The 15227-nt window shown below is 50.7% G+C and overlaps 1 protein-coding gene across 4 annotated transcripts in view; it reads left to right on the forward strand.

Moving 5' to 3' along the window:
- Positions 1–13768, forward strand: part of Slc24a4 (solute carrier family 24 member 4) — a 125820-nt gene extending 112052 nt beyond the window's left edge. For 3 of the 4 annotated variants that reach the window (XM_005339140.4, XM_078050736.1, XM_021735830.3), the window contains exons 14-17: positions 874–988; positions 3753–3865; positions 6421–6486; positions 7572–13768. In XM_005339140.4, coding sequence (XP_005339197.1) covers positions 874–988; positions 3753–3865; positions 6421–6486; positions 7572–7724 — 447 coding nt within the window. In that variant the 3' untranslated portion in view covers positions 7725–13768. The remainder of the gene's footprint in view (positions 1–873; positions 989–3752; positions 3866–6420; positions 6487–7571) is intronic. The other variant, XM_078050737.1, reaches the window with a different exon arrangement.
- The last annotated feature ends 1459 nt before the right edge of the window (positions 13769–15227 follow it).

The following is a 15227-nucleotide window of genomic DNA, read 5'->3' on the forward strand; positions in this document are numbered from 1 at the left end:
GACCTGCCCTGGGGTTCTGGACATGGCTTTCCTTCCCTTTCTGAAGCCTAAGCGTCAGGAGGCTCAGAGGCATAATGATCATGCCTCCCTCATCAGTGGGTGGTAAATGATAGAGTACATGAGATTGTGGAAAACACCTCATACTGAACCTGGTACACAGTAAGTGCTCAATAAATACTGTCATAGGCAGTGATGTTATAAGAGCCAAAAAGAAAACAGCTAAATATCCAGCAGGGAGGAATTGGCTAACGTTTTACAGCCAAACAGTGAAATGTAAGTGTCAGCTAAAATGCGTTGTAGACGACAATTCCCATGGAAAGGTGTCCCCAGGGTCATTATGTGAAACAGTTACAGAAGAGATGTTGGTGGTGGACTTGGATGTCATTTTTCCTGACATATACACACACCAAAAACCAGGTCTGGAACCTTCTGAAACGTTGTGCCCAGACCAGCAGCCACACCAACCCCGGGGCCTTGTTAGGAAGGCAAGTCCTCGGCTTCCCCCAGAGCTCTGCTGGGGCCTGGCAGTCTGCATGGGCACCCGTCTGCATTGGCACCAGGCTGCATGGGCACCAGCCCTGCAGGGGTTTCCTGAATGCTCGAGTTTGAGGCCCACGGCTGACTTAAGAGCTGAGCAGTGGCTGTCTGTGGGTCTTAAGAAATGGGGGGTCATTGCATTTTATTTTGTAAATGTTTTGAGACATAGTACTTGTTCAATCAGGAAAAAAAAGCACACTCAAGAGATACTTTTAAAACTGAACCATATTCCAGATTTTCCCCTCCGTGACAGCAACGTCATGTTCAAGTTAAAACCTCACAGGGTGGGGACAGTTTCGGAGGTGTCGGGTGGGCTCACTCCCGCCTCTCCTGCAGGTGACCATCATCGGATACACCCTGGGCATCCCCGACGTCATCATGGGCATCACCTTCCTGGCCGCAGGCACCAGTGTCCCCGACTGCATGGCCAGCTTGATCGTGGCCAGACAAGGTATGGGTTGAGTCTGGTCCCCGCAGCCACCAGCAGTGCCTTGCCTGCCCAAGTGTAGTTGGCCAGGTGTGGCTCTGAGGGTGGCAGCTGTCCAGTCCTGGTACAAGGGAGATGGTCACATCTGGAAGCATCACATCTTAGATGCCATCCGTGGGGAGAGCAGCCCCATGGTGAGCTCCTGGAGGTGTCTGGAAGCATTCACTCTAGTGGTTGTCAAAAAAATGAATCTAAGCTGGGCCCGGTGGCACATGCCTGTAATCCCAGCAGCTTGGGAGGCTGAGGCAGGAGGATTGTGAGTTCAAAGCCAGCCTCAGCAAAAGTGAGGCGCTAAGCAACTCAGTGAGACCCTGTCTCTAAATAAAATACAAAATAGGGCTGGGGATGTGGCTCAGTGGCTGAGTGCCCCAGAGTTCAATCCCCAGTACCCTCCCACAAAAAAAAAAAGAATCTATCTTGTGACCTCCAACCTCCTAAGTGAGACTCTACACAGCCAGCAAGCTGACAGGAGCCATGTCCCAGGGCCAGGAAGGGAAAATGAGCACCCTCTTCATCTAGCTCGTCCCCCTTCCTCTGGCTTCAGAAAACAGTGTTTTGCCGCGGTGGTCTCCTTGTGAGCCTGCTGAGCGGCCACGAGGCGCAGGAGGAGGGCTGCTGTGCGGGCTCCGAGGGCAGAACTAAGAGCCGCCCAAAGTCCCGCTTTTCTCTACAGCTCCTTTTCTGCCAGTGAGCGGGCCTCTCAGAGTGGATGTCCAGGTTGATCCGGTGGACACAGTGGGAGGTCAAGAGGGCAAGAGAGCACAGTTTAAGTGACTGGCCCTGCGGTGGGGGGGTCATGATGCGAGAAACTTCAGGGTTTGAGTAGGGGTCCCAGTGAAGTCACTGCAGGTCTCCTTTTGGAACAAGGGACAGATGGTCTCCTTGGCCCACCTGTGGTGGTCTGAGGAAGGACACCATCACAGAGTGGCTATGATGAACTGTAGGCGTACAGAAAAGGAGGGAGCCTGCGACCTGGACTGGGGGTGCATCGTGGTCATAAGGGTGGCAGAATCGCTGTGATGGACAGAACCCCACAGGCATGGTAAGATCAGGTAGCTTCTCAACAGCGAAGGGCGTAGAAACCGTGTTAGGAGTCTGCTGCGCCACGCAGGAAAAGACCAGCAGCTTGTTTTAAAGGGGAGGTCCTGCACCCGGAGCTCCCTGCAGGCTCCCAGCTCAAGTGTGGCCCACTGACATCGACCTGGAAGCCTGGGAGAAATGGGGCCTCTGGGCCCTGCCCCAGTCCCACCAAACTGGATCTGCGTGTTAACAGAACCTCCCTCCACCCCCGGGCGATTTGTGTGCTCATTAAGGTTGAGTCACGGCCCTAAGAGTCCTCGAGGAGTCACACCAGATGCCACAGATGCTGCGTAGTGTGGGGACTCCAGCAACCCCGAGGAGCACCTGTCTCCTCTCCAAACTCCCGCACCTTTTCTCCTCCCTCCCTGTCTGGGGAGCCCCATGTCCTCACCAGGCACCAGCAGCTGGTCCAGAACAGTCCTGCGTGTTCCTGAGTTTTGCCAGACTAGGATCCTGGGAGGCCAGGTTCCCAGAGCCGCGGCCCCTCACAGGACCAAGCTGCCAAGACTCTGAGGTCACTCAGAACAGCGCCTGGCAGGAAGGAGCAGGAGCGTCCGCCCAGCCCTGCAGACTTTGGGGGGCCTCGTGTGCAGGAGTCAGCAGATGACAGCAGCCAGGACGGGAGGGGGTGGGCCCTCGTCCAGATGTTGGTCAGAGCTGCCGGGCTGCCCAGCCACCAAGCAGTGTCATGGCATAGGTACCGTGTGCCAGGCGTGCTCATTCTGCAGACCTCGGTGTGTGTCAAATTAGGGCTGAAAGGGAAGTTAGAACAGACTTCAGCCAGCACGAGTCTTATTTATGAATTTGCTCTCTGCACTTTAATCCCCCTCAAGAGATTGAGTTCCTCAGCTGGTGTAGCTGGCATGAGACTGGACAGTGGGCATGGCCCCCAGCCTCTGAGACGCTGCTGTTCTGTTTGGAGAAAGTTTACCCTTTAGGAACGACCAAGGCATGAGATCGGATGCCCTGTGATCCTGGCCAAGGCCAGGTACCTTTGCCTGGGCCACCAACAGGACCGTGATGGCTTGTCATAAAGGGTGCCCGACCAGGCGTCCTGACAACGGGCCACTCACACACTGTGCCCTTCATCATCGGCCCCATGAGGATGATCTTGTCCCCAATTCCCCGGCACAACTGGAGCACTTAGTGAGGCAGAGCTCATGGTGGGTCCTCAGAGAATGTCAGCTGAAGGTCAGAAGTTCAAGGTCAAGGAGTTGATTCTGACGCAGGGAGAATCCCTCCCAGGCCCCGTCCTGACCTCCTGGGCTGTCCTCCTCCTCAGTGCCTTTCTCCCTGTGTGCTGTGTCCAAGGTCCTCCCAGTCACGTTGGATTAGGGCTCACCCTGATGACCTCATCTTAACCTCTTACCTTGTCAGAGGCCCTGCCTCCAGTAAAGTCCCACCCTGGAGAACTGGGGGTTAGGCCATTAACAAGTGAGTCTGAGGGCCACGATTCAACCCGTAACAGGGTCTTTTAAATTTTTTGAAGGGAGAAGATCTTAAACTTCACAAGAAAGGTCTTAGGAAAGAAGGGTCCATGAGGAGGGGATTCTTTTCTAAGGAATAGCACTGAGGGGACAGTTGTGAGAAAGAACACGGGTTTCCAGAGACCTGCTCTTGATGACGGAAATGTGTTGGTGGTCCCCAGGCCTTGGCGACATGGCGGTGTCCAACACCATAGGAAGCAATGTGTTTGACATCCTGGTGGGGCTCGGCATCCCGTGGGGCCTGCAGACCATGGTCATTAGTTATGGATCCACGGTAAGTCCCCCCAGTGCCCAGGGAAAACAGCTGGGTGCACTTAGCCCAGGGTTTAGGAGATGTGCCTGTCTCCATCCTTGGCACCTTGGCACCCACCTTCTTTGTTCTTCACGTATGTTCTATGGGTGCGCTGTCATTGTACGTAGGAATGGGATTTGTTGTTCCCTACTCACACTTGCATGCAAAATAGCCACGTGATCTGGCTCATATCCCTCCCCAGCCCTCTCCCCTCCCTCCCTTCTTCCCACCCCTGGTTCCTTTCCTCTACTGATGTCTCCCTGGTTTGCTGGAGGTCCCCACTACCCCCACCTTTCTTTTCCTTTTTCCTCTCCAGCTTAGGAGAGAACACATTCCATCTTTAACCTTCTGAGTTTGACTTATTTTATTTAACGTAATGGACTCCAGTTCCATCGATTTTCCTACAAATGGCATATTTCTTTTTCTTTATGGCTGAGTAAGAGTCCGTTTTCTTTATCCATTCACCTGTGGATGGACCCCTAGGCTGGTTCCATAGTTGGCTGTTTGGAATTCTGCTGCTGTGAATGTGGATATTCGTGTATCACTGTAGTAAGATGATTTTAATTCTTTAGGGTAAATACCGAGGCGTGGTACAGCTGGGTCCTACGGTGCTTCCATGCCTAGTCTTTTGAGGAAACTCCACACTGATTTCCATAGTGGTTGTACTAATAGGATTTTACGCCCCAACAACAGCGTAAGAGTGTTCCATTTTCTCCATATCCCCCCCAGCACTTATTATTGTTTGTGTTCTTGCTGACTGCCACCTGGCTAGGGATGTGAGATGAATCTCAGTGTAGTTTTGATTTGCATTTCCCTAATTGCTAATGATGTTGGATATTTTTTCATATATTTGTTGGCCATTGGTATTTCTTCTTTTGAGAAGTGTCTGTTTAATTCATTTGCCCATTTAGTAATTGAGTGGTTTGACTTTTTGGTGTAAATCGTTTTGAGTTCTTTCCGTATTCTAGATATTGATCCTCTGTCAGAAGAGTAGCTAGCACAGACTTTCGCCCACTCTGTAGATTCTCCCTTCACATTCCTGTTTCCTTTCCTGCTCAGAAGCTCTTTAATCTGATGCTGTCCCATGAATCAACTTATTTCCTGAGCTTCAGGGATCCTACTGAGAAAGTCGTTGCCCGTGCCCATGTGCTGGAGCGTTGACCCTACTTTTCTTCTAGGAGTTGTATAGTTGCCGATCGAATTCCTAGGTCTTTGATCCATTTTGAGTTGACTTTTGTGCAGGGTCAGAGACAGGGTCTAGTTTCATTCTTCTACATATAGATAACCAGTTTTCCCAGCCTGATTTGTTTAAAAGGCTGTCTTTTCTCCTGTGTGTGTTTTTGGCACCGTTATCAAGGATCAGACGACTGTAGATGGTTTTCCCTGTGTATTCTCTCCTGTACCGTTGGCTGTGTGTCTGTTTCTGGGCCAGGGCCATGCAGCTTTTGTTGCTATGGCTCTGTAGAATAATTTGAAGTCAGGTATTGTGATGCCTCCAGTGTTGCTTTTTGGGCTTAGAATTGCTTTGGCTACTCTGGGTCTTTTATTCTTTCAAATGAATTTTAGGATTCTTTTTTCTAATTTTGTGAAGACTGCCATTGGTATTTTGATGGGGAATGCATTGAATCTGTGTATTGCGTTTGGTGGTAATGATGTTTAACCACATTAATCCTGCCCATCCAGGAACATGGGAGGCCTCTCTGTCTTATGAGGTCTTCCCCAATTCCCTTCTTCAGTGTTCTATAGTTTTCATTGTTGAGATTTTTCACCTCCATGGTTAGATTTTTTTTTTTTGAGGCTATTGTGAATGGAATTGATTTCCTGATTTCTTTCTTGGAAGCTTCATTGTTGATATAAAGGAAAGCTATTGATTTCTGTATGTTGGTTATTGACCCACTACTTTGCCAAGTTGCTTATTAGCTCAAGCCGTCTTTTAGTTGAGTTTTTTTGGATCTTCTAGATATAGGATCCCATCATCTGCAAACAGTGATTATTTGACTTCCTCCTTTCCTATTTTATTTCCCAATTGTTCTGGCTAGACTCTCCAGCACTATGTTACCCAGGAGGGTGGGAGCGGACGTCCTTGTCTTGTCCCGGGTTTTAAAGGAAATGCTTTCAGTTCTTCCCATTTACTACGAGGTTGGCTTTGGGGTTTTCACGTGTGGCCTTTATGATGTTGAGGTGGGTTCCTTCCATTCCTCATGTCTTAAGTGTTTTTATCATGAATGGGGCACACACCTTCTTTGACAGCTTCCAGAACAGACTGGGGGGGGGGTGGTCTCAATAAGGGATCCCATGTTTGCCGAGGGCTCTTCAGTGCTTCCACCTCTTATCTCAGCCCGTCCCCCTCCCGGGCCCCTTCCTCAGAGAGCAGAGTCCAGGTTGAACCCACATTGTCCACACCCCCCGGCCACGTGCTTACCGGAGGACCCTGTGTTCTCCTGAGCAGGGAGTGAATAAACCTGAGCGCGCTGGGCATTCACAGTGGATTGGCCACGCAGCCAAGAGGCTCAGGGCCCCTGTGTTTGCTTTTCCAGGTCAAGATCAACAGCCGGGGTCTGGTCTATTCTGTGGTGCTGCTGCTGGGCTCCGTCGCGCTCACCGTGAGTGTCTACAGTTCCAAAGGAGAAGCCTCACGCAGGCCTCATTTCACCAGCTTCTGCCTCGTCACTTGCAAGACTCCAAACACCTCCCTGTCCCCTGCCCCTGGTATAAGACAAATGGAGCAGAGGTGTACACCCACACGTGCTCCAAACCCAGGTTTTCCCAAGAGCATCCACCAACACTACTAAGCACTTTCCTGAGCAGATGAGATGTCACAGGGGAAGCAAACTACATTTCCTTTCTTCTTGCTGCCTCGTCCAGTGCCCTCTCTAGTGCCAGGGGACAGAAATTCTTCCCATCTGGGCTGACAAGAGGGGGTACAGCAGGCCTCAGGGTGACACTTGGCAGTCAAGGCTTCCCTACTCCATGTGCCTAGGCCTGAGCTGAGCACTTTACTTCTGCGTTACTTCTCTGATCCTTGCTGCTCCCTGGTGAGGGGAGTGCAAGTATCATTCCCATTTTGCAGAAGAAATCGAGGCTTGGGGGAGGGGGGGTAAGTAATTTGCCCCAGGTCACAGACTGAGGAAACAGCAAATCTAAGATTCAAACCAGGTTGGTCTGATTTACAGAGCCGTGTGCTCTGCAGAGGTAACCGGTCCAGCCCTTGGAAGCCTTGATTCGGACATCGGGGAAGACAGTGGGGGGAAGCGTGCCCCACCCCCACAAATGCAGTGGCGGGACACACACACACAGAAAGGGATGCCCCAGACTGCGGTTTGCCAAGAATGGGTCCATGGGAGCCTTGGGAAATATGCCAAGGAAGAAAGGCCACGTTCTGAGGCCAAGATAAAGACTCGCTTGTCTCTGGACAAGGCCTGGGCTGGGGGACTTGTGCACCTGAGGAGGTGGCCTGCCTGGGGAGGTGAGTGCCCGGAGGGTGGCTGCTGGGTATCCTGGAGTGAGCAGGACTGGGCCATAGACTGCTCCTGGCATGTATACTCCCTGTTTCTGGTGAAACCAAGGAGAAGCCCATCGGGGACCATTTGCCCTTGTCTCTGTTCTGCAGCTCCAGGGTTTGTGAATTACCCGTTACGCCTTCTGTGTCCCTCTTCCCCAAGCCCGACTCTTACACTCTGTCCCCCAGGTCCTCGGCATCCACCTCAACAAATGGCGACTGGACCGGAAGCTGGGCGTCTACGTGCTGGTTCTCTACGCCATCTTCCTGTGCTTCTCCATAATGATAGAGTTTAACGTCTTCACCTTCGTCAACCTGCCCATGTGCCGAGAAGACGATTAGAGCTGAGCCACCACCCCGCGCCTCCTGGCCGCCCACCACACTGGCGTCCTTCTCTCTCCCTCCCCCGCCACAGGTCCCTCCTGCCTCAGCCACCACCATCTGTCCTTTCATGAGCTGGAAGGAAGGGCCATCATGGTCTTTGCCTGGTCCCAGCCCAGGCTGCTGGCCTGCTCCTTGGAGTCAGCCCCCAAGGCAGGGTCCTGGCGGTACTCGAGTTGAGCAGCTCCACAGGCCCCTGAGCTGCCAGCCGCGGGGACATGGAGTGTCCCATCTCTTGCACACTTCTGCATGCAGCTTGTCTTTCTCCTCCATGGGCAGGCTCAGAAACGAGGCGGTCGGTACCCACGAGGTCTCTCTGGGCAAGTGCAAAACAAAAGTGCCACTCTGTAGTGTCAGCTCGGGGCCAGAGGAGTGAGGTCCTCAGGCAACATGTGTCCCCAGGAGCCTCTGACTTCTGCCGGAAGCACTCACAGTTTGGAAGAGGCAAGGCGTCACCCTGCTGGGGTTGGAGACCATGACAGCAGACATTCCACTCCTTTTTCTGGAAAAATTAGAAGAATGGAAACATTTCTTTCACCGCAGAAGAGAGAAACGCAAATACTCTTATCCTTTTTATTGATGCAGAGAATGAGCAGTGAAATATTAAAAAATAAAACATCCGACAGATCATCATACTTGAAAAATATCATTCCACACTAAAAGATCATGATGGGGACCCAAAAAGGTCACCCCTGTACAAAAATGAAACCTCTGTGTCTCGTCTTGCATTGACGTGAAGATGTTTGGTTTGAAATATAGAAAAAGGTGAAGGACCAACGTGGAAACAGGTGCTAACTCAGAGACACAGTGAGGACTGCAGTTCACTGCTCGACATTCCAGACCTTCTGTGTGAGGCAATGCACTGTCTGTCCAGGTTTGTCATTTCTTTAATGTTTTAGCTTCATAACCCCCTTGTGGAAAGACGCAGTTGTTTGTATGCCCAGCCAATTTCAGAACTGATGGTTTTAGTGACAAGAAGAGAGATTTCCTTCAAAACCATGAATTGCTCTCGGGTTAGCTGGAGGCAAGTCTGAAAACCATATCTTGGAATTTTTAGAGCTAATTTTCTTGAAACTCATAGTTTACTACATATGAAAGGCCGGGGATAGGAGACTGATTAAAAAATAGAGAAGCATGGAACTATGTTCAACTGCTTCGTAGCTCTAAAAAGTATACTGAAAAGATTTATGAACACAAACCTTTCCTGGGTTCTCAAAAGCAAGCACAAATTAATTTTCTATAGAGAGTGTTCTTTTATTTTTTTAACGTTTCTATCGCAAAAGTCTACCGGATCTGATGCACTTTTAATATTGAGCTATTTTGCACAGGAGAAGACATGGGAGCCACCCCTGTCGATGTCAGAGGAAAGGTTTTTAGTGATTCACCAGAAATCGCTTTAAACTTGGCGATGAGTTTAACTCCAGTAGCTAACCCCCTCCTGAGACACCAAGCTCATGACCCATGTTGGAATTTGTGACTATGCTCTGTAAGGCCTCCGGAATTCCAAAAGGAGGAAGTGTTCGAGTCTGCGTCCCCAAGTTCCCTTAAGCATGACCCTGTGGTGGGACTTGGCTCCCGGCACCAGTTCCCATCCAGGACTCACATCAGTATTAGAGGGACACCATATCAATGCTTCTCTTTCTGTTTCTCTACCCAGAGCCTGGGCTCAGGGGCCTTCAAATTGAGAAATAAAAAGGATTTTCCTAAGAAATTGGCTAAGCAGGATGGGAGGGAGCCCATGCAGCAGTAGAAACTTAGCTGCAAGAGGTTTCAGTGCCACTGGGGACCAGTCTGCGTCTGAATAGCTTAGTTCAAAACACACACACACACACACACACACACACACACACACACACACGCGGGGATAGTTTTTCCCACATATTCATTTAGTCTTGGGCAGGTCAAGTGATCTAGTTTAGTGGCCAACGGTAGCATGCTTGTCCAAGCGCCACGCCACCGCCCCTCCCCAGCTGAGCCAGAGCACGTGGGTTGGCCAGCCTGGGGCAGCAGGCATGGGCGTGAGTCTGCACTTGTGGTTGGTTCTTTTCGTTTAAGTCAAAACCTCATCAAATATTTAACTGACTCCTGGATTCCCCAGATCATCTCCTAAGATCTGTTCTTATCTGAAGTCTTTTTTTCTTTCTCTGAAAAAGACTAAAAATCATTTTTAGATATGACAAGGACCAGGGTACGTGGTCCCTGAAGATGTCCCTGTTGGTTTTCAATTCACTGAGTCCCTGTGTAACTTTCAGAGAATATATCCTAATCGCCCTCTTCTCTGCAGAATCCATTTGAGGTTATAAAGTCGACTACAGCTGCAGTTAGAGACTATGAAATCACGTTTTTAATATGTAGTATGCTCCTCTTAGCTAATGTTCTTTGGACTTTAATGTGCCAACGTAATGTCCTTACAAGGCTCTATGCATTTATCAAACCTAAAATACTCTATGAACAGTGTAGGTGAAAAATACTCTGTTTTTAACTATATATATTTCCATCACAAGTTTAACAGTTGCTTGATGATTTAGGCCTTCATTTTTTAACTTACGCTTTCAGCCCATGCCGGACCACTCCCTTTATTTTTATCTCCAAAGCTAATTAGCATGGGGTAATTATTTCTGCTACAAAATAGACAAAAAATACATTAGGCTCTTCTCTGGGGTGCAGAAAAGCAAAAGGAACCATGTACTCAGGTAGAAAGTGTCTATAGAACAGGGGCAGGTGATTCCTGCTTCTGGTCTGGAATTTGTCCTTACTGGTCCAAGGATTAGGGTGGACAGTGTGAAGTGTCTTGGGGACCTGACCCTGAAGGAAGGTTCTGGGTCAGCAGCTGTGAGAGATGGAAGGTTAAGGGCACTGTGGACAGTCAGTGTGGCCCTGTTGCTCACCCCATCCTTCCTATAACACGGTCTGGAGTCTGTTGGCCTCTGCTTCTCCCTGTCACCTGCCAGCACCTGAGCACACACCTGGCTACAGGTGTGTGTCTGCACCTGCTCATTCCCCTCCCCACCTGTGAGGGCTCTTCCTGGCTTTTGCCCATCCGCCCCTGCCTTTACAGACCCGAGCAGCCAATAGGCACTCACCTTCCCCGAGCCCTCGCCAGGGTTTGCACACCACCCAAGCACAGTCCTGAAGACGGGGACCAAAAGCCCCGGCCTGGGCTGCCTGGGGTCTAGGTTTTTCCAACCTTCTCTTCCCTGGACACAAGGATTTGCAAGCTCCATCGCTGCAGCAGCCCACCCTTCAGGGAACCCTGGACTCCCCAGCAGGCAGGAACTCGGGAAGGGCGCAGGTGGCATCTTGGCCCCACACCTGTCTTTCCTCTTGGCCTTCCTCCTCCTAGAACCCCAAGGCCCCTCCCTCTCCTCAAGATGGGGGCAAAGAAGGCCAGAAGGACAGGAGAGGGTCAGCTCATTGCTTCTGGGGAAAGTGGGAGAGAAGCTCAGCACTAGCAGGGAGCAGATGCATCCGGGATGCCTGTGGTTCCTGTCTGGAGCAGCCCCGTTGCCATGTCGTGTCCTTAGAAACTTCTAGAAATTCCTGGAAATGCTCTCTGGTTAGCTCTTGGGTGGCAGGAGGTCCTCATCCCCACACTCCTTGGACCCACTGCCCTCTCCATATGGACTCGCCCAAAGAGCATCCGAGCCCTCGCCAGGCGAGAGCGCTCCCTCTTGGGGTTTCTGGTCTCTGCGGTTCCTCACATGAGCCCCCGGAGCGTGAGGCCTACCAGCCATGGGGCAGGAGCTTCCTGTTCTCTGGGTAACTATGCCCCACGGTGTCAGTTGTGTGGGAACGAGAGGGGGGTCTTTCACAGTCCAGATCTACAAGGCGGAGAACCAGGGTCCGCGGCCTCCTGCCAGGTCTTGTCACGGGAACCTCATGCAAAGGACTCTTCCCTACAGGGCCCATTCCACGGGTGCAGATTTTAAAAAGGCATTTCCATTTAGGTTGTTGTAGTTGCTTGTTAATAAAGAAACCTGAAACTGGACGCTAGCTTCATACTTCACCTCGAACCTGGCAGCTTGCTAGCTGGTGGACATGGGGCTTGTCAGAGTGCCGCCCAGCTCCAGCAAGTGGGTGCTGCGTGAGATCGGGAGGGACGCCCTCTCCGCCCCAGGTGGAGCAGTCTTTCCCAGGAAGCCAGCTGAGTGGTATCCAAGCTCTGATTCTTCTACGGAGATTTTTTAAAATCCTGACTTTTCCATCACAGAGGGCTTGCGGGTTCTACTCACTGCTGCCAAGCCCTCACATGTCCTAGGCACATACCGCTAGGGACTAGTGGCCCTGCTTGGTGTCCTCTTTGACCTTCGTGCTTCTAGGACGTTGTGTCCACTCTTACAGAGTCAGTATCCAGTTGTCCAGGTTGTGAATCTTCATCCCGCCTCGTGTCCACCTGAAATCCCACCCTCTTCCAGTCCCTGTAGCCTCCAAGAAGCATCTCTGAAGGGCAGGGCCTCAACCCTGTGGCTGTTCCATCCATTGGATTTACGAGGCTGGGGATTGGCTACTCCTTCCTTAAAAGCCCGGTGACAAATTCCAGCATAATCCACACCTATCCCACAGTGTTGCCAGAATCCAAGCAGCTGTTCCTTATGCACCTGGGTGGTGGGGACTTTTCCACTTATAAGGCCAACAAACTTGTTGATTCTGGGGGGAGTATGTGCCCTCCCCACCCCGTCCCTGGAAAACAACATTTCAAAGCTACCAGAGGAACGTGCAGCTTTTGGTTTCTAGATGCAGGGCTTGGTATGACCAGCCTCTGTGCACAGAGGGAGGGACCCAGACAGCAGAGCCCTCCTGCCAGCACTCCAGGGGAATCCCCCGGGGACACGTGGTTCCCCTTTTAACAGGAGGAGGCCTCTCCTCCCCCTGAAAATTCAAGGCTTTTCTGTTTTTCCAAATAAAATTTCCTAGGGTTTTTTTTTTTTTTTTCCTGACCACTGGGCATCCTGTCTCACCTTCCATCCCTGACCCTCTGAGCTGTAGACTCTGTGATCACAGTGTCCACACTGCCCAAGGCTTGTACCAGGGAATTTGGGGACCCAGCAAACAGAGATGTGGCTGAGCTTCTTTGGGGGATCGCTGTGGGTGGCTGCTAGTCTAGGATCCCAAATCTCCAGCTCAGAGCACTAGCTCCCTGGCAGGGTGCCCTCTGCCCGACCTCCCGTCCAGCTGGGAGTAGCTGCTGTTGTCTGTGCACAAAGGGAGCTTTGATTCCCTAGAGAGGAGGAGGCTGCTGGCCACTTGGGGCCAGGCCCGTGGGCAGATGCAGGATCACCAAGGCAAGGACCCAGCGTGCAGAGGCCAGGCACTACGAGGTGCCAAGAGGCGGGCTGGGCATGGCTTCCCCCAGGTATTTGGGTCTTCCTAGGGCCCTCCTGACTTACCAAGTAGCAGGAGATTGATCAGGGTTGTCTTGGGTCCTGAAAGGACCTTGTTAAAAAACAGCGCAGACCAAGAACATCTAGGGCAGGCCACACATGGCCTGGGTCCCCCATGAGACACTTTGAGCGCGCTAGGCTGCACCCTTATATTTGTTCATTCTCTCAGAGCAGGAGCAACGGGTTGGAAAGTTGTAAATAATAAATATATTTATGCCGCTATTTATTTTTTCAATAACTGTGACCTCCTGCACTGTGAATGCTCTGTGACATGAAATTCTTAGTTTAATAAAACTGTCATTAAATTTGAATGAATTGACCTTCTTGGTTCCTAAACACTGGCATGAGTTTACTTTTGTTGTAAAGAAAAATCTAGAGTAAATACAAACTGAACCTTTATGAGAAATCTGGCGGTCAGTATTGTAATGCAATATATCAAAAGTCTGTACACTGTCAATAAAATAAGTGACCACAAATTGTCTTTCCCTACACAGAACTTCCATTCATGTTTTCATAGACCTACATATTTGTATTTTTTGAAAGAATTACACTGGAATAAGAGCCATTGAAAACCATTTTTATTTGCATATGGAGAAAAAAAATAAACGTCAAAAAGGATGAGAAGTTGGAGCTTTTAATTACAATGGTTGGAAATGAATAAAGCAAATGATGTATCTGGCTAGCATGATCGGGCCGGGCCCAGAATGACCTTTCTTACCTCGCCAGCTCCATGAACATGGGACCTGTGGTCCCTTCCATCCCCATCAGAAGGGCCCCCACTTGCTTGTGTCACCATCTTGAAATTTTTAAGACCTTTTAGAAAGGGATCCCACGTTCATATTTTGCACTGGGCTCTGTAAATTATATAGGCAGTCCTGTTCCTCAGGAAGACGGTTTCTGTCTTCTGCTCTTGTGTGGTGGGAGATGGTGTCTGGGAGATGGAAGTTCTGGCTAATTCCTTCATCCTGTGCTCCACCCACCCTGGCGGCCACCACTCACCTTAGCACGCCTGTGAATCGCTTGGGCATCTTGTGAAAAAGCAGACTCTGGGTCAGCAGGAGAGGGTGGGACCCCAGGCACTGCAGTTCTAGAAAGTTCCCAGTCCACGCCAAGAGAAGATAGGTCGGTGTGATCTTGCCACCCGAGCTGGCTCCCAAGCTCCATCCGCAGTGAGACAGATACAGAAATTGAAGGAGAATATACACATTGATGACAATTTGATGGAAACTGATGTTTGTTGCGTTTCCCTGGTTATTTCATTTCACTGTAGTTGATGGGGTTAGCTTTTCATCACTGTGACCAAAATGCCAAGAGCAACGTCGAGGAAGGAAGGTTTATGGTTCTAGAGGTTTCAGTCCCTGGTGGCCAGATTGCATTGCTGTGTGCCTGAGGTGAGACAGAGCACCATGGTGGTGGGGACGTGAGCAGAGGAGACAGTTAAGAAGATGAGAGAGAGAGGAAGGTATTGGGGACAGGACACCCAGTGACCCACTTCTTCTTCCAGCTGGGTCCCGCCTCCCAGTGTCTCCCTCAGCCACCAACGGATTAATCCACTGACAAGGTCAGCGGATCCAATCACTTCCCCACAGCCCCACCTCTGAACAGATGAGACTTTGTGGGACATTCAAGGTCCAAACGGTGGCATTTGTAGATATAGTCTACCGTGAATTAATCTTTTAAAATTAATTTCAAAACTTTCCCATGGTTGGTTGGAGAAGTTGAGAGTCAGATGCTGTTTCTTCTTCACTCACTTCCTGTTGAGAGGGAGTCGACCACGTGGGAAGGCCTTTGTCTCAGAATCCCAGTCAATCTTGTCAACTTTTGGGATTTGCTGGCTCCAAAAGTCTGGATACCCCAGTGTCCCTCCGTCTGTCTATGTGACACTTCACGCTTTATAAAAGCAGTGAACGCAGGATGGGTACTGTCCCCAGGGCACAGATGAGGACGGTGGGGCAGATGGGGGAGGTGAACCGCGGGAACCAGCCTCGGGAGCCACGTCTCCTCCCGTCACAGGCAGCACAGACCTGACCTGGTGACGGAGGCTGGCTGACTGTGACCTGCTGGGTGTCCAGGCCCTATCAGT

The sequence above is a fragment of the Ictidomys tridecemlineatus genome, chromosome 5 (genome assembly GCF_052094955.1).
Source record: "Ictidomys tridecemlineatus isolate mIctTri1 chromosome 5, mIctTri1.hap1, whole genome shotgun sequence".
NCBI lineage: Eukaryota > Metazoa > Chordata > Mammalia > Rodentia > Sciuridae > Ictidomys > Ictidomys tridecemlineatus.